Genomic DNA, 20,027 nt, shown 5'->3' on the forward strand with positions numbered 1-20,027 from the left:
TGGAAATACTATAGTAATTTGACATAAATATATATAAAACTGAGTTCCATATTCATGTACCATGTTATTATGTTATTTACATGGTTACATCATAATCACGTAAAGCCCCTGCTGGGGAAAAAAGCCTTATCTGGTTGGTTAATCTTAGCTTTTTTAAGATCAATGTAGCTGGTCTCCCAGCCTGGCCAAGCTGGTGTACTGCTGGTTTAAACTGGTTGGTCAGCCCCTGGCCTGACCAGCTGAGCAGCCTCATCATCTAAAGATGTGGTCAAAACCCCTCTAAAGCCAGCCTGTTAAACCAGTTATGACCAGCCTGGAAGACCAGCCAACCAGATTAGCTGTTTTTTTTTTTAGGAGAATTATAGGCTCTATAGAAAATCTCTGCTGTGTGATCGTTTATATTGTCATAAAAGGGTCAACTTTATTATCACACAGCTCTATATAAAGATAGAGCCCCATAAAGTGAAATATACTATGTTACAAATCTCAACTGCCTGATTTATTTAGTCATAAAATGTAACTATATTATCACCCAGCTCTTTATATAAAGTTGTATATATAAGTATGTCCAACTTTATTTTAATACATACAGTATACTTACATTTTATTGCTTGTATTGTCGCAAAGTGTACCCCTAGCTTTAATCTGACAAATGCTTTACATTGTGTATTGTTAAAAACGCTACATGTATATTTGACTTGGCTTGACATAGTTCTCCAATAAATAGCATGGAATGATCATGTCCACAAAACCATTTTATTACCATGGTACCATGTTTAAAAATGCATGGTAATACCATATTCGGGGGCATCAAACTAATATGTATGTATTAGACAGCAGACGAAATAGTTGATTTGTCATCTCAGTCAGTATGGAGAATTGCGTCATCAACTAATGGTAATTAAATTGATTGAAAACATAATTATAATTTCCAGCATTGTGTGTGGGTGGTCCTTTGTGCTAGCTCCTAGGCAGAGATTTATGTTTATTTATTGATTTTCTGTCTATGTGTGTGTCATGTAGAGTATGGGGGTGGTTTTGTACGTGTTGGTGTGTGGCGCTCTTCCATTTGACGGCCCTAGCCTTCCTGTTCTCAGACAGAGGGTCCTAGAGGGTCGTTTCCGCATCCCCTACTTCATGAGTGAGGGTGAGGAAGTCACAATAACACAATTATACGACTGTTCATGCATGTTTGAGTTGGCATGAATCAACCAGCCCAATATCTATATCATTTGGAATCAATACTGAATAACAGTGTTGGGGATTAAATACTACATATTTAGTACATTGCTGCTTACACTAGACGATAAAGCTTTGGAAGGAGGCAGCATCTCATTTGAGCTTATTGTATTCAATGTATAATATTTCAGACTGTGAGCACCTGATCAGGAAGATGTTGGTTCTTGATCCAGCCAGACGTTTGTCCCTGAGTCAGATCAAAGAACATCGCTGGATGGTGCAGGAGGTCCCGTCCCAGCGGCCTGTGCTCTACAGACAGGGTTTGCCCTGCGAGAGCAAATCAGGCTTGGGTGAGCACAGTGAGCAGGTCCTGCGACTCATGCACAGCCTTGGCATCGACCAGCAGAAGACTATTGAGGTCAGTTGATCAGCTTTTACTTGGCCAGGGTTTGGAATGTGATTAATTCCAGTGCGATTCCTCAGATCAAACTGCTTTTGAATTACGGTTGCAAACAGGATGTAGAACTGTTATTCAAATTTGACGTTAGGAAAGTACAGTGGAACTGAAAATTCAGTTCAAATAAATTTCAGATTGAATTGAAATGAAATTATGAAAAACCTTAAAGGGATACTCCACTTTTTTTTGGAAATAGGCTCATTTTACTACTCCCCCAGAGTTAAACTGTTGAGTTTTACCTTTTTTGAATCCATTCAGCCGATCTCCGGTTCTGGCGGTACCACTTTTAGCATAGCTTAGCATACATTATTGAAGTGCACTAGACCATTAGCATTTCTCAGAAAAAAATGACCAAAGAGTTTTAATATTTTTCCAATTTAAAACTTGACTCTTCTGTAGTTACATCGTGCATTAAGACCGACGGAAAATGTAAAGTTGCAATTTTCTAGGCTGATATGACTAGGAACTATACTCTCATTCCTGCGTAATAATCAGGAAACTTCACTGCCGTAACAAGAGTGCAGCAGGCGTAATGTTATGACCCAGCGCCTGAAAATAGTCCCCAGCTTCCAACGTGACCGGGACTAAGTTTGTGTAATCATCGCGCAACTTTACATTTTCCGTCTGTCTTAGTGCACGATGTAACTAGAGAAGAGTCAAGTTTTAAATAGGAAAAATATCTAAACACTTTGGTAATTTTTTTGGGAGAAATGCTAATGGTCTTGTGTACTTCAATGATGTATGGTAAGCTATGCTAAAAGGGGTAACGGAAATCGGCTGAATGGATTCAAAAACGGTAAATCTCAACAGTTTAACTCTGGGGGAGTTGTAAAATGAGCCTATTTCCAAAAAAAGTGGAGTATCCCTTTAAATGATGTTTGACGTAGCCAGCTATAAACTATATACATTTCATTATATTTGACTAAATGTCTAATTTTATGTGCTATTATTGAAGATTACTTATTGAGAACCGAAATTCTGTAATTTGCTCAATATATTCTTTCATAATTAGATTAAATTTTCAATTTCCGTATTTATTTTAATTAAGTTAATGAAGACATTTTGTTGTGCTGCATGTCAAAATTAAAATCTGTTTTAATAAAAAAAAAATTACTTTTATAATTTTTTTGGGGGGTGGTTATTATACTTTACATAAACATGAATAATTATTCAAAAACAATGGAATTATTAGTTATGTTTTGCATATTTCTGTAATTCAAATTCCTGTGGGTGAGCCCAGTTTGATTCTATTGACAATCCTTAGCCAATTCTCCAATTCTGAACTCTAGTAGTGTTTTTTTTCTTTCTAAAAATAATTTCTCCTCTGAATTCCAAATTTGATTTCTCCAAAGTAGAGCCTTTCAGAATCTTTTCAAACCGTACTGATAGAAATGTGACATTTCGAGTGTTCTCTTTCCTTGTCTGTCTTGCTCTCCTTGCCTTTCCTGTCACAGTCTCTCCAGAACAAAAGCTATAACCACTTTGCTGCTATCTACTACCTGCTTGTGGAGCGGTTGAAAGCGCATCGCAGCAGTTTCCCTGTGGAACAGCGTTTGCACGCCAGCCAGCGCCGCCCTAGCACCGTCGCTGAGCAGACGGTTGTCAAGGTAACCCCATCTGTGAAGTCTTCCCAGACATATTGAAATGGCGTTGGTAGAAAAATGTAAATATTGGAATCATGAGAAACTAAATCTGTATTCCAGCCACCCTTCTTTCAGTGTAACCTCTGTGACCGTAAACCATATAAACAAGCTTTCAAGGTTTGGTGGGGTGCTTGTAAACATTGAGTCCTTTTTGGATCCTTTTTATGGATTCATCAGCATATTCATTACATATTCATGCTGTATCAGATGGTACTTTGAGTCTAAGACTACTTAAAGGGATACTCCACCCGAAAATGAAAGTTGTTGCAAACCTATGTGAGTTTCTTTCTTCTGCTGAACACAAAGGAAGATATTTTGAAGAATGATTGGAACCAAACAGTTGTGGGGCACCATTGACTTCCATAGTAGAAGAAAAAAATAAATACTATGGAAGTCAATGGTGCCAAAATTCCAATCGCTCTTCAAAATATCTTGCTTTGTGTTCAGCAGAAGAAAGAAACTCAGGTTTGCAACAACTTGATGGTAAATAAATGATAGCAAAATTTTCATTTTTGGGTGGAGGATCCTTTAAAAGTACATGTCCAACCATGTAACATAGGTCCAACCATGATAGTTACGATTCCGTGATATTTATTGGTATTTTACAGACCATGGCGGTTCCCTCCCAAGCGTGCGTCCCTCCTCAGGCAGCACGTCACCTGCGTTCACCTGTTCTGTTGCAGTCCACCACAGACACATTTACCTTCCCACAAACCCCTGCTTCCCCAGATCAGACGCTCATTGAGGAAGACGTGGCCACTCCCAAGGTCAGTTATCAAAAACAAAGAGGGGAAAAAAGGTTATTAAATGGATTCTTCTTGCACAGAGAGAAATCTCTCATCCTCCTTTTGGGCTTGAGGCTATATTTCGTAAGCTCTGCCTGCATGTTTTAAATAGCAGCGTTACTCATTGGCGCTGCTGTATGACGGCAATAAGAGCTTTTGTCTGCAGCGTGTGAAGTTCCTCTGCCTGCGTGTCAGCCTGATCTCTTCCTCATTACTCACCCGCAGTATCTCCGCAGCATTTCAGCCTCTTAAAATAACACCTGCGTATATATATTAAATAATAAAAAACGCTCTTTATGATTTCAGCGGCTGGTGCCACCACTGGGGCTTTGCGTCAGTGTAGGTTTCACAAGCTCTCCTTGCTAATCATTCATATATGAGTGACTCAGACAGAGGCAAGGGAATTTATTTATTTAGGCGATATGACAGTATGTGCTTCGTGACACCTGGAATATGTCAACCGGCAGAGATTTTGCTGTACCATTTCTACCGTGGTAGCAGGGCAGGGCGGTGTGATGATATAGTTTGTGGCAGTGATTTTGCTATATCTTTTATATTGTGGTATGTACAAATATTTGTGTAGCACAGACAGTGGTGGAGGAAGTACTGAATCTCAGTACTTAAGTAAAAGTACAAATAACCAGATAAATATTTACTTTAGTAAAAGTAGAAGTAACACAATGACAACCATACTTAAGTAAAAAGTAGGGCTGTGCAAAAATTAATTGCGATTAATCGCATCCAAAATAAAAGTCTGTGTTTACATAATATATTTGTGTGTGCTGTATATAATTATTTTGTATATATAAATACCTATGCATGCATGTATATATTTAAGAATTATTTGTGCTTAAATTCTGTATATATATATATATATATATATATATATATTATATAAATATAAATATTTTATATATGAATAACACATTTTCTTAAATATATACATGCATGTGTGTGTATTTATATATACAAAATAATTATATACAGCAAATATATTATGTAAACACAGACTTTTATCTTGGATGCGATTAATCGCAATTAATTTTTGCACAGCCCTAGTAAAAAGTAAAAAGTACCTGATTTTAAATGTACTTTAAGTATTAAAAGTAAAAGTACTTGCAATTGATGAATTGATAGAACAATTGATAGTCTTAATGACTATTTTCTAATGATTAATAAAACATTTAATTCTAACTCATTCAGCTCCTATAATGATGTTCAATAATGATGGAAAAAAAATTGTTGTCACCATTTTTGAAACAAGCTTGCAATTAGGCAATATAAACCATGCTTATCCTTACTATATGTTAATAACTTTGTTTGGCAGTAGACGCGATTAATTTATGGTGTAATTCTGAACCTCTTGGCTTACCATAATCCTAACCAAACGTATATTACACACGGTGTGTTTCCTATGCACGTAAAACCAATTTATAAATAAACGATAAACTCACTGCGTGCGAGACGCATTTAGTTGATGTATCTATGGCAACCAAACGTCACTGGTGAGACAAACGTGCAACGAACGGACGGGCAGGGGAAAAACTGATCAGAAAATGTAATGAAAAAGTAACAGAAGTCGTAGAAATGTAGTGGAGTAGAAAGTATAATAATTGCTGCAAAATGTAACGAAGTAAAAGTAAAAAGTATGCACTGTTTATTCTACTTAAGTAAAGTAAAGATACGTGAAAAATGTACTTAAGTAAAGTAACAAAGTATTTGTACTTCGTTACATTCCACCACTGAGCACAGATTGCACAGCTTAAAGTTATTGACACTTTAGGTTGTGTTCACAGGTTTGGTTTGATTAAAACAAACTCTGGTGCGATTGCTCTGATAGTGCGGTTCATTGAATAAGTGTGAACGCTGCCATCCGAATCCTGGTGCGCACCAAACAAGAAACAAACGGACTCTGGTGCGGTTCGACTGCACAGACCAAAACTACACAGACCAAAGACATCTAAATCAGGGTTCACCAATCTCGGTCCTGGAGGGCCACTGTCCCTGCAAAGTTTAGCTCCAACCCTGATCGAACACACCTACCTGTGAGTTTCTACTGATCCTGAAGACCTTGATTAGCTTGCTCAGGTGTGTTGAACCTAAATGAACTAAATGATGATCTAAATGAACCAAAAACTAAACAGGACAGAATGCTCAATCATGTTTTTTCACACCATAGGTGAACGTTGCACATTCCAGTCCGGTAGAGTAGAGGTGTCGAAAACGGCATCTCCTTAATGTAGATTAGGGTTCCTCAAATCCTGCCCTACATACTGTAGTTTATGGTGCGTTTAAGTCATGTCGGAAAAATTGTATTTATGTGTTGAATGTACAATAACGCCACCACAATGTCTTTAAAATGAGTGGGAGGCTCTGGATTTTCTTTAAACCCTGATCTTTACGAGTTGGAGGCATATCAGTGAGAAACATGGCGGAATACCACAATACTTAAAGGGGTGATGAACTGAGAAATCAAATTTTCCTTGAGCTTTTGACATCTTAAGAGGTCATCATATTATAAGAATATCCTGTAAGTTTCAAAAGTGAAAACGTAATTGTTAGTCCAATAAAAGCTTTAATTGACACCGGGCTCAGCAAACGACTCGTTTTTCAAAGTGGGGAACTATGACGTCAAAGAGGATAAAACATCACGAAGAAGATCAACACGGCCGGTTTAGCCCCGCCCACTGATTCGCGCATTACATGCATAGCTAAATAACATAGATGCCTACTTCATGATGACAAACCAGATCGAGCTACCGAGCAAAACAAAATTTGTGCAGTGCCTGTTTGTGGAAGACAGTCGCTGCATAAGCTTCCTCTGGATTCCAATAGGACTGCATGGATAAACTTCATTATTAATGACGTTCCAGCTGATGAGGGTAAAACATTGTCCGTCTGTTCGCTTCATTTCACTGAGGATTGTTTTGTAAACAATACTGGATTTGCAGACCGATTAAGATTAAAGAACGGTGCTGTGCCGTCTATATTGGATCCGGCAGGAATGGTGCTACACACGGACTCTGGGTCGAACATGTATGGGCGAATCATTCCGGTTGCCATTTGTGCATCAACGAGTGAGTTGAAACTCATTATAATATGCAAAACTGTTCTCCACTCACAGCAGTGGGCGTTTACTTCCAAGTCTTCAGTGCGAGACGCCCATAAAAACCAAGCGTTTTTCAGCTAGGCTCAAAACTAGGGTAGAAAATAGCCTATTACTTATTCATTTTGATGTTTTTGAATGCAAAATCCATGTGAACGTCATAAGTTGACCTCAGACAACAATATAATAAAATTGAAAAAGCCAGTTCATGACCCCTTTAAAGGTGTTTAGCAATTATATTGTCAGGCTTTTTTAAGTTAATTGCCCGCACAAAATATTATAGCATTGTAATATATAACAATATAAGTAACGTATATATATTCATTTTCTATTAGTATTGAGTTAAAAACCTTGCTGTATTTTTGTATTGTAAATTAATTTAAAGAATGTAAATCACCATCTTACTTATCAAAGTGACTTTAACTGACGTCGTAAACACGACTTCCCACCTCGTAAATACGAACTTCCCAGGAGGACTTGAACGCAGCAAAATTTACAACCCTAATCAAACACAGCAGAACAAGTCAATCAAGGTCTCCAGAGTTGCAGGTAAATGAGTTTGACCATGGTTTGAGCTGAACACTGCAGGATAGTGGCCCTCCAGGGCTGGATTTGAGGAACCCTGCTGTAGATTTTTGTTTGTGTGGTGCTGTTTAGACTCCCTTACACATTTTATAAGCTTTTTGTGAGTTCTCAGCTGTTAAAAATGAACATCATAAGTACACACATACAACGAGCACATTTAGCCCAACACACAACATTGTTTTTGGATCTTTCCATAGTAGAACAAACATCATAAAAGCTTTTATTTTTTTCATTTTTGTTTTGTATCTTAAACTTCAGTCTTAAAATGGCAGTATGAATGTTAAGCGAACCAGGAAATTTATTTTCGATAACACTTTAGTTTAGGGTCCAATTCTCTCTATTAGTGGCTTATTAGCATGCATATTACTAGAAAATTGGCTGTTTATTAGTACTTATGAAGCACATATTAATGCCTAATTCTGCATGACCATATTCTACATCCCTTAATCCTACCCAATTCCAAAACTTAACAAATACCTTAACTAGTTTATTGAGGCAAATTCATAGTTAATGATGAGAATTGGACCCTAATATAAGGTGTGATGTGATTTTCTTTTTTGGCCCAGCCCAAAAAAAAAAAGAAAAAAGAACCAAACTGCAACTGTGAACAACATCCTTAGTAACATACGTGATATGGAAAAATGCATGAATGAGAAAATAAAGGGCAGGTGCATGATGTTATTATGCGCAATAAGCCATGAAAAAAAGAACTCGATGCGATGCTTGTGCTAACTGAAGCGCACGCCCACAGAAAGCCACCTCTATTAGACAGTTGGGGGAAAACTGGATGTTTGTCAGTAGATTTGATACCTGCATGAGGTCTTAAAGGGACAGCAGCCTAATATACCGGTTGCTGTCTGTCATTAATCAAAGAACAAAAGATCTGAAAATCACTCTCTGCTCTTGACTGAATAGCTTTTGTATCTTAAATAAGAATCAATTTATATGTAATGTATACAGTGAAGACTTTGTAGCAATTAGTAGCTTTGAGGTCACCTGTGTACTGTGTTCTAGTGGACTGTTAAAAGTGGCACTTTATCTGAAAATAGGATCAACATCTTTTGATGAACCATCTTGCACTACACACATTTTACACATACTTGCACTTGTCTTTTAAAAACAATCAAATATGAAATCTTAATGTATTGTTATTATGATAATTTAAAAAATTGTAATCAAATGAGATGCATATATGCACATTTTCAAACATATTATTATTTAATCACTGTTACACTCTTAGAAGAAAAGGTTCTATCAGCGCTACGTATTTGGAACCCCTAAAAGGTTCTATACAGAATCCTTCAGGGTTCTTTGTAACCAGGAAAAAGGTTCTATATGGAACCTTTTGGGTTCATTCATTATCAATTGTTTTGTCCTTTCCGGATTAAATATTTCATATTATTGACAAACATCAAGACCCTAAAATGTATTTATGAGTGCATGCGAATGATCACAAAATTCAAGATATGGGGGTTAGAATATGTACACTATATATTTACATAATTTTATGTAGTTAATCAATATCACACGAAGAGTGCCGTTTCAGTTTTTCTCCTCCAAAAATCAGCATGATTAAAATGGTGATATTAAGTTACTACAACAGTTTAATAAACAATAATTTAATTACAACTACAAAATGTTGCAGAATAATGTAATATATGAATGAATAATAGCCTATAAAGAAGGGTTCTTTCTTTCATTATAGAACCTTTTTTAGCATAAAGGTTCTTTGGAGTTGAGTAAAGAACCCTATGCTTCATATATACAGTAGAACCCCAATGAATCCTTTTTTTTCTAAGAGTGTATGATTATTTCAAAAATAAACAGTTTTTCGATGCATTCCCAGCTAAAATCACTATTATGTAATCACACCATGATATACGATCATGCTGCCTACCGTTATTGATCATGGGGAAACATGTAGCCTGCATTTCAGTCCTATATTTGCAGGCTGTTGTTACAGTAACGCCAGCCTGTCAGTTTTGCTGCCTGCTGTTACACAACGCCACGGCCCTGTTTTAGTAAATGCCCCTGATGTGCCAGTGATGGGCCACCCATGTGATCAGTGCTGGGTGCTCAGTCCACTCGTGAGAAGCGTGACTACAACATTTGTCACCTTGGCTTCCGCAAGGCAATCTCCATAGCTACTGTTCCTTTAATTGACGTGCAGCGTTGACTCATCCTGTGGGGACTCTGCCATATACTGGCCTCCAAAAGGTCTTTTTCTGTTTGCTCCTGCACCTCAACCGATGCTTGCAAAGCCAAGGTCAAGAGATCCCAGAGAACAAACACACTTTAACAGTAGCCCTTGAATGGACTGCGTGATAAGTCATTCATTTAGCCTCAGCACCTGTGGAGCACAACAGATGGCAATCTAGGGAGCTCTTCAAACATGTTGAGGTCACGCTCTCACAAACTTATTTCAACTGGCTTATTGTAATTCAGGAAAGCTGCTGGTTGCCTATGGGCATTTGACAGAGCAGCATTACATAACTCTGAAAAAATGAAACTGAAGACATGGAGTTGCAGACATAATCTAACAGAGTTTGCAAAAGGGGTTTATCATGCATTTTGGCGATTCGTTGTGCAGTAGGTTCACTTTATTTACACATTCCCAACATTTTTGTTCACTGGATTTCACCAATATTCTGCCAAAATAAAAGCTTGAGGATTTGAAAGTTTGAAAGGGAAGAATTTAAGACATAAATATTAGTATTGTAACTTTCAGTGTAAAATTAAAGGAGCTGTATGCAAGATTGTGGCCAAAACTGGTACTGCAATCACTTTCAAATTAGGGTTTATCCCCCCCTTCCCCCATGACTCGAGGATGCCAGATATGCTGCAGGAACGTACGCTGTTACAAGAAGCTTCCAATGGCAAGTGATGAGTCCTACACAGTGAGTTTTCTGTTAATTATTTATTTCAGACTTTATTTCGGATTCATATCGAGTTTTTGGGGGTTTCGCAACGTTAGAATTTTTATATCCGATTCCGACGCGTTTGTATCTGCAGCTGTGGTAACTAGAGAAGAGCTGGCAACCCGAATGCCGCAACAATACTGAGTCTGTGATTGGTAGATCGGTGGAGGGTGGAGCATCAGGCCAAAACACAACTTGACAACATCAACATCAGTCGAGGGCTGCAACTTCACTTTTTAAATGACAATATCCTGGCCGGACTACTGTTGTCAGTGATATAAGTATTTGAAATGAACATGATTTCTTAATGTCTTGTGACATAGCAGGGAAAATTTATGATTAATTGAAATACATTTCTTGCATACAGCTCCTTTAAATAACTATTATAGTGATCAAATATTCATTCATTTATTTTACAGGACATTTGTTATTTACAACAGGAATATATTTTATACTCATTTTTAGAATTAGAGTTAAACAATCATATAATAATAATAATAATAATGATGGGAATATGTACAGCTAATATGTAAATCATTTTATATAATTCATATTATATATATTATGTTTACTTGCTTGCAATGTAAACATTAACCAACATCAGAGAACCATGAACACGCAAATGTGTCGTTAAATTATTGAAATATTAACGTATTATTTCAGGAGTTCAGCTGATTTTTTTTTTAACTCCTGGGCTAACAGAAAAGAGAATCAATGTTACGCACAAAAGAGAAGATAGAATAGAATAACTGATATTTAAGGAAAAGAAGAATATGAGAAATTAAATTTCACTGAATAAAAATTAATAATGTTGTTCCAACCCTATATTCTGTTGTTTATTCCATAGAACACAAAAGTATACTTTTGAATCTTATACAGGTCATGGAATGAAAGTGACCATGGTTTTCGATCTCAAAAAAGTACCGAATGTATCAAAAAGTAGTCAATTTTACTAGTACTTTAGGGGATTTTGCAGTAGAGGACAGTTTTTTTCATAGTTTCTATATTAGTGAAAGTACCCGCTTTTTGTCGTGTTCGCTCCGCAAGAACTGGGACTTATTTTAGTTATAGGAACACCTTTGGGAAACCAAATCAGTAGGGTGTACCCCAACACAATAACAACTACCAGTCACATAAGTGTACATTGATTGTTAGCTTGCACTCGATTGTAAGAAAGGGGTGGGGTTTATGCAGATTGGAGAATTCCTGCATACATCACTAGAGAGAAGTCTGTCATTTCAGCAGAAGATTAATTGACATTTTAGATAAAAAATGACAAGGTCAAAAACCAATGAATGGATCTATTGTTAATAATACATCTATAACATTAAGGAAATAGATGAATTTCCATTTCATGTGGGATTTAAATCGTTATTCCCTGATAATATTCACTTCACATCATTTTCAAAGTGTTCCTGTTTGCCTCTTGGAGAACAGCTAGTCACATCACATCTATTGCTTTTCAGCTTTGATTTCAGTTGTCAGATCTGAGAACAGAAAAGTGAAAACGGCCCAAAGAGTGCTGAGCTGTTTCAGCCCAAAACAGTTTTGCCAACAACAGTGTCTGTGTATTTATATCTCAGGTGGACGGCTGCTTACTGGACCCACTCCCTCCAGTCGTTGTCCGCAAAGTCAGCGGCTCGTTGCCTAGCAACGTCATGGAGACGTCCATTGATGAGGGCATTGAGGCAGAGGAGGAGCACACTGTGCCCCTAGCCGCCTTTCATACAGCTCGCTTCAGTCAGCGCCGGCACACACTGTCTGAGGTCACCAACCAACCTGCTGTGCCGCCTATCACAGGTTAGTTCTGCATTTTATACTGTATGTTGAGTCAAGGCAATTATAGTCTAGACGCATATTGAAATATAGTGTATTGAAATATAGTGAAGTTTGTGGTCTGTAAGAATTTTTTTTATGTTTTTATATTCTGCTCAACAAGACTATTTGATCAAAAAATACAGTAAAAACAGTAATATCGTGAAAATTTAAAAAAACTACTTTAATATATTTTAAAATGTAATTGTACATGGGAACACAGAGCTGAATTTTTAGCATCATTACTCCAGTCGTCAGTGTCTCATGATCCTTCAGAAATCATTTAAATATGTTGATTTAGAGCTCAAGAAACATCTCTTATGATCTCTTTTTATGATTCAACGACAATTAGAAAGTTCAAAAGAACAGAATTTTCTATTTTGAAATACAATTTTTTTGTAACAATGAGTCTTTACTATCACTTTTGATTAATTTATATAATGTCATGTCATCCAAGATATCCATGTCATTCTTTCTTCAGTCGAAAAGAAATTAAGGTTTTTGATGAAAACATTCCAGCATTTTTCTCCATATAATGCACTTTAATGAGAACCAAACGGTTCAAGGTCCGAAAGACAGTTTCAGTGCAAACTGCAAACTGTTCAAAGGGCTTTAAATGATTACAGACAATGAATAAGCGAAACGATCGCTCATTTAAAAAAAAGATAACAAAGTTTAAGTTTTATAAGCTCAAATGGTCGCCTTGCTCTGTTCTGTGATGTGCGTTCGTGACTCTCCTGTTCGAAACCGTTTATCAAAATGAACGAATCTTTTTTCGTGTCGTTTGGTTCATTCAACGAATCGAAATGAACGAATTGAACTAGTTCGAACAGGAGAGTCACGAACGCGCATCACAGAACAGAGCAAGGCGACCATTTGAGCTTATAAAACTTAAACTTTGTTTTTGTTTTTTAATGAGTTTGTTTAACGCCCTTTAAACAGTTTGCACTGAAACTGTCTTTTGCACCTTGAGCGTTTGGTTAGCAGTAAAGTCCATTATATGGAGAAAAATGCTGGAATGTTTTCATCAAAAACCTTAATTTCTTTTCGACTGAAGAAAGAAAGACATGGACATCTTGGATGACATGGGGGTGAGTAAATTATCAGCAAAAGTTTTATTTTAAGCAAACTACTCCTTTAAGATAAATAACCTAAAGTTAGAGAAAATGAAGTGAAAGCTTTATTTAAATCTTAAAACAAAAAGGATAAAGTATGCTAAACTAAAAATGCAGTCTAGTCAGTAAGGTGAAGTGCATATTCAGAGAATTCACAGGTAAACAGATGTGTTTATGTTTATGTCTGGACTGCAGTGTGGTCAGTGAGGCTTGGATTATTGTTTTTACATTGTAATGTAAACCATGCATTATGTTGCAGTTCTTAAAGTGCACGGTAACGTGGAAAGGTTTATACTCTCCAAAGTCAGCTTTAACTCAGTCTTGTCTCCCTGAATACATCCATATCCTTGAGTGAACTTCAGTTACTCTCCACAGGTCTGAACCCGTCCCTCGGCAGCATGGACTCAGAGTACAGCATGGGTTCAACACAAAGTGACTTCAGCTTGCCTGAAGAGAATCCAGCTCAAAGCACTACACCTGCCAGCTCTACAGTTCCAGTCTTCCTCAGCATGAAGCCTCCTGAACCCCTGCAGCCGCTCAACACAGAGGGGCGGGACGCTCATAATCACTCACTAGTCAGTTTCAGAGAGGGGCGAAGGGCTTCAGACACCTCACTCACTCAAGGTCGGGATGATTTGTGTTCTCTTGTGCACATCATTTTTCATTTCGCTTTTTCATCCATCACCTTTCTCTCAAACTTTGTTCAAGAAATAGACACACGACGTTCATGCTTGCGACATTACTTTGGATTATATGGGCAACTGGATATGAACTTAATAGTATACTATCCCTTTATTAATTAAATAAAGGGCCAACTTAGTGTACTTAAAGGGATAATTCACCCAACAGTTAAAATTAGCCCATGATTTTCTCACCCTCAAGTCATCCTAGGTGTATATGAAATTCTTCTTTCAGATGAATACAATTGGAGTTATATTAAAAATGTCTTGGCTCTTCCAAACTTTATAATTGCAGTGAATGGCCGTTTCTAGTTTGAAGTCCATAAAAGTGCATTTATCCATCATAAAAGTGCATCTATCCATCAAAAAGTGCTCCACACATCTCCGGAGGGTTAATAAACGCCTTCTAAAGTGAAGCGATGTGTTTGTGTAAGAAAAATATCCATATTTGAAATATTTAAATTAGGGCTGTCAGTTAAACGTGAAATTAACGGCGTTAACGCAAACCCATTTTAATGGCGTCAATTTTTTTTAAACTTTGTAGTTTTCTTTCACATGCTTTTGCAACAGGACACGGCATGTGCGCACTGCTCTATGAAACCCATTCATTTCAATGGCTTGCACCGCGCGAGGACGTTTTGTTGCTTCGCCGACCAAAGCGCAAGCAGATCTAGCTAGACCGTAAACAAAACAACAGGCACTCAAACACTCGTTTGAGCTTGCGAGCTGGCCAAATAGTTGGTTAACTTTACGTTTTGAGTGGATGACGAGCGCGAGACGCCAAAATGGATGCCAATAAGATTCTGAATGGAAAGTTTACTTTTAAAAATTTGCCAAATGGTTCAATTGACAAGACCAAAGTGATCTGTGTGTTTTGTCGTTTTGAACTGAGCTATCATCATCGCAGCACGTCCAGTCTGAAACACTGCTTGATGATGGCCAAGCGCACACACACAGCTGATGCGAATTCTCCGGCCCCTCGTCAACATCAGGACCTTATCAGTATTTCTTTCACCCTTTTATTGATGGACAGTGTTACATTGTGTGAGAGATTATTTGCCCCAAGTGAGAATTTTAGTGTGAATTTGAACATAGTATATACCAATGTTGTTTTCAATAAATAACATTTGCACAAAGCAAACCGATCCACTTTTCCATGTTGATAAGAGCATTCAAATGAGAAAAAATAATGGGACAAAAAGAAATCAAGAGACATTTAGAATAGATAAAAATGTCTGATTAAAGGATTAGTTCACTTTTAGAAAAACTTTTGCTGATAATTTACTCACCCCCATGTCATCCAAGATGTCCATGTCTTTCTTTACCTCAGTCGAAAAGAAATTGAGGTTTTTGATGAAAACATTCCAGGATTTTTCTCCATATAATGGACTTCAATGGGAACCGGATGGTTCAAGGTCCAAAAGACAGTTAATAACTGTTTCAGATGCAGCTTCAAATGTCTTTAAACGATATCACACGATGAATAAGGGTCTTATCATGCGAAACGATCGGTTATTTCAAAACTTATTCCAAAAATGTAACTTTTCTAAGGACAAATGCTAGCCTTGCTCTATTCTGTGAGGCGCGCTTGCAACGTCACGTATTATGTAATTACGTTCAAAAGGTCACGGGCGACGTAGCCGGAAGTACAGAGTCAGTGTTTACAAGTTGAACGCATAGGTTGAACGTGCAAACTAACTCAAACACCGTTTACAAAAAAAGGAATTAAAAGGAAAAACAACGATGTCGGACGATTTTGATTCTGTACTTCCGGCTACGTCGCCCGTGACCTTTTGAACGTAATTACGTATTACGTGACGTTACAAACGCACCTCAGAGAATAGAGCAAGGCTAGCATTTGTCCTTAGAAAAGTTACATTTTTGGAATAAGTTTTGAAATAACCGATCGTTTCGCATGATAAGACCCTTATTCATCGCCTGGTGTCGTTTAAAGACATTTGAAGCTGCATCTGAAACAGTTATTAACTGTCTTTTGGACCTTGAACCATCCGGTTCCCATTGAAGTCCATTATATGGAGAAAAATCCTGGAGTGTTTTCATCAAAAACCTAAATTTCTTTTCGACTGAGGAAAGAAAGACATGGACATCTTGGATGACATGGGGGTGAGTAAATTATCAGCAAAAGTTTTTTCAAAAGTGAACTAATCCTTTAATTGCGATTAATCGTGAGTTAGCTATGACATTGATGCGATTTAAATATTTTTATACAGCACTAATTTAAATATAATATCTAGTTATTTTACTTTATAATTCTTTTTAAATATGGATATTTTTCTTACATAAACGCAACACTTCGCTTCAGAAAGCCTTTATTAACCCCCCAGAGATGTATGGAGCACTTTTATGATGGATAGATGCACGTTTATGAACTTATGGACCAGCCAAGACGATTGTATTCGTCTGAGAGAAGAATGTCATATAAAACTAAGGATGACTTGTGAGAGTGAGTAAATCTTGGGCTAATTTTCACTTTTGGGTGAACTATCAAGAGTATATAGATTGGAGTTCAAGAGGTTAAGGCAAGAGGTTATTCTGTTATATGTAGATCGTTTATTGGTTAAATGTCTTTTCACTATAGAAATGCTCAGGTCAGAATGAACCAAACTTAATAGATTGCTGCTACTGCATCCGTTCTTCTATGTGTGTGATTAAAACACAAAATCTAGCAAGCCCACAGCTTTACTGTCTGCAGGCATGTATTTGCACGTCATAATCAGTGTTTTGGAATATTTATTGTAAGTGGATAAAATAACCCTCATTCTGACTGATATCTGACCTTCTATGAATAATGGCTACTTTTAAAAGCAGAATATAATCACAGTGATTCACTTCTTTACTAATTATAGTAGTCAATGAGTCAAACCACCCCTGCAGCAGTCACAGGAATATCTCTACCAGTTCATCTGACTCGAAATCTGATGTATTTATTGAACTTTGGTTCAACAGGTTTAGTGGCATTCAGACAGCACCTTCAGAACCTGGCCAGGACCAAGGGCTTCCTGGAGCTGAACAAAGCCCAGATAGTGTTAGGAGATGGTGGACTCCCCACCGTCAGTCCACAGGACTATCCATTCAGTCACCAGGTCAGATAGCAATTTGTGCTGGTCTCAGTTTGTTTTCTACTTTTACATTTTTAAAGTAGTTCACTTTAAAAAAAAAAACTTTTGCTGATAATTTACTCACCCCCATGTCATCCAAGATATCCATGTCATTCTTTCTTTAGTCGAAAAGAAATTAAGGTTTTTGATGATTCGCTCATTTAAAAGAAAAAATAACAAAGTTTAAGTTTTATAAGCTCAAATGGTCGCCTTGCTCTGTTAGGGTGTGATGTGCGTTCATGACTCTCTTATTCAAACTCGTTCATTTCATTCATCGATTGAACCAAATGACACGAAAAAAGATTTGTTCATTTTGAGTCACGAACGTGCATCACAGAACAGAGCAAGGCAACCATTTGAGCTTATAAAACTTCAAATTTTTTTTTTTTTTTAAATGAGCGATAGTTTCGCTTGATAAGACCCTTATTCATCTGAAATCATTTAAAGCCCTTTGAACAGTTTGCACTGAAACTGTCTTTTGGACCTTGAACCGTTTGGTTCCCATTCAAAAATCCTGGAATGTTTTCATCAAAAAGCTTAATTTCTTTTCGACTGAAGAAAGAATGACATGGACATCTTGGATGACATGGGGGTGAGTAAATTATCAGCAAAAGCTTATTTTTTAAAGTGAACTACACTCCTTTAAGCAAAAGTATTGTGCCTTTGAACTTGAAATAAAACAGGTGGCAGAATATAGAAAAGAGTCTTTATGGTATTTATGCTGATATGAAAACTTATTCTTTAATAATTTCAGGGAGAAGGACGCCAATGTCTAAGTGGAAAAGATACGTTGACATTCACGGGTAAAATGCACCCTTATTTGCTATCCAGGAGACAGAGTTTGGAGACGCAGTACCTCGCTCAGCGACTACAGGTGGGTCAATTGTGTCCACAATAAACAAAAGAAAAAAAAATTGGTTTAAATCACACAAGCCAAGCTTTTAGAAATCTAATCTTTGTGATGATGTTGATTTCTTAAAGGTTTGAAAAACTTTTAAATCATTTTCAAGAAAAGTGTATATTTAATTATTCTAAAAATGTCATGTGGTGTAACCATCAAGTAAAATATAATAGGATATTTTCCATACACAATGCATTTATGTGAACATTCATATCTAAATCATATAAATAAGTATATTTTTTCAAACTTAAGAGCATGTTTAATTATTTATTAAGTTTGTGGGGAGTTGCACCAGTTTTTCGCAATCGATTTGACACATATCTCCAAACTCAGGTAATTTTTCTCAAAACAGCTAATTGTAAATTGTTGTAATTTTGCAGCAGGTTGTAAATTGTCCTTCATTTCATGCAAATTACAAATCACATGCATCATTTTTTTTAAAACTGCATCAAATTCTCTTATGTTTTCACAGTAGTTCATACAGCCAACCAAAACATTAGGACAACTCAAATTGCAGCTCTTTATACTGGTTTTACAAAAATCACAATCATTTGTGCACCATTTTTCCAAACACAACAATTCTCAGTTGCACTTGGAATGTTCTCAATTAGCCCCAAATAAATATCTGCTGAGTTAGAAATACACACAACACAGGAAATCACAGTCAACACAGTCAAATCGATTGAGAAAAACTGTAATACCTGAACTAACCTTGCCTAAATCATAAAAATCTCAAATGATCTGCTTTGTTTTATCCCTGGATTCTGCATGTTGGTTAGACCACATGACTGGCCATGCATGCAAACATCAAATATCAATAAGCAATTTTTATTATTTTATTATGATTTTTTTATTATGAATTTTAATTCCAAAATTAAAATGCTCATTAAAGAATAGGTGTGTTCAAGTCGTATGCATGAATTTTTGTTTTTTTATGTATTATTGAATAAACTAATAGATACAGAAAAAATATAAGCATCATATCTTTGATTCAGATATCACAGTGTGATAAATGTACAAAAATAATATTTCTGCTAATATAGTGGAATGTGGAAATAAATTGCAGGACTGTTGGTTGGCATGTAAACTGTTAACTGGTTATTTATCTAAACTTGATTTTTGGTACACTGTAAAAAAAAAAAATTGTTAAATTTACGGTAAAAAAAACCCGGCAACTGTGGTTGCCAGAAATTTACCGTAAAAAATGCGGTAGCAAGATTTTATTTTGTGCAAGTTTAACTTAAATTTACAGGGGGGAGAAGGTATTTCAGTAACTGATATAATGTTAATTTACCAACCTACTGAAGTACTAATATCTGTTTTGTACCTTTGTAATATACTGACAACCACCCAACAGGTGGTGATGAAAAAGTCACATGATGAATCAAAGCTCACCACAAGCAGCTTTTCCACAAGCTGAGAAGGTAAATACTAATATATATATAGAAGGCGCACAGTGTCATTCACACAAATACTAAACACCATCATGGTAACACGCATGACATAAAAATAAAAATGTAATAAACATTAATTGAACAGCATTAAATGCAACATAAAACCCTAATGTACATTATTAATTAGAAATAAACGAAGAAAACTAAGAAGAAATCATCATTTCAACAAAGATGCATCAAATGTGAAGTGTCACACAGGGAATTCTGGGAATTTCAATTTACAGTTTTTCACTGTAAATAATACAACGACTTGCACTTTTTCACTTTCAA

General features: G+C 36.5%; 1 protein-coding gene across 3 annotated transcripts in view; it reads left to right on the top strand.

The window, feature by feature from the left end:
• Positions 1-20,027, top strand: part of sik2a (salt-inducible kinase 2a) — a 51,239-nt gene that overhangs the window by 23,470 nt on the left and 7,742 nt on the right. For 2 of the 3 annotated variants that reach the window (XM_039662296.2, XM_089129910.1), the window contains 8 exons: positions 1,024-1,147; positions 1,371-1,597; positions 3,091-3,243; positions 3,888-4,046; positions 12,257-12,473; positions 13,979-14,227; positions 17,251-17,387; positions 18,157-18,276. In XM_039662296.2, the coding sequence (XP_039518230.2) occupies positions 1,024-1,147; positions 1,371-1,597; positions 3,091-3,243; positions 3,888-4,046; positions 12,257-12,473; positions 13,979-14,227; positions 17,251-17,387; positions 18,157-18,276 (1,386 nt within the window). Of the gene's footprint in view, positions 1-1,023; positions 1,148-1,370; positions 1,598-3,090; positions 3,244-3,887; positions 4,047-12,256; positions 12,474-13,978; positions 14,228-17,250; positions 17,388-18,156; positions 18,277-19,660; positions 19,728-20,027 lie in introns of all 3 variants that reach the window. The other variant, XM_039662297.2, reaches the window with a different exon arrangement.

The sequence above is a fragment of the Pimephales promelas genome, chromosome 4 (genome assembly GCF_988280905.1).
Source record: "Pimephales promelas chromosome 4, fPimPro1.hap1.1, whole genome shotgun sequence".
Taxonomy (NCBI): domain Eukaryota; kingdom Metazoa; phylum Chordata; class Actinopteri; order Cypriniformes; family Leuciscidae; genus Pimephales; species Pimephales promelas.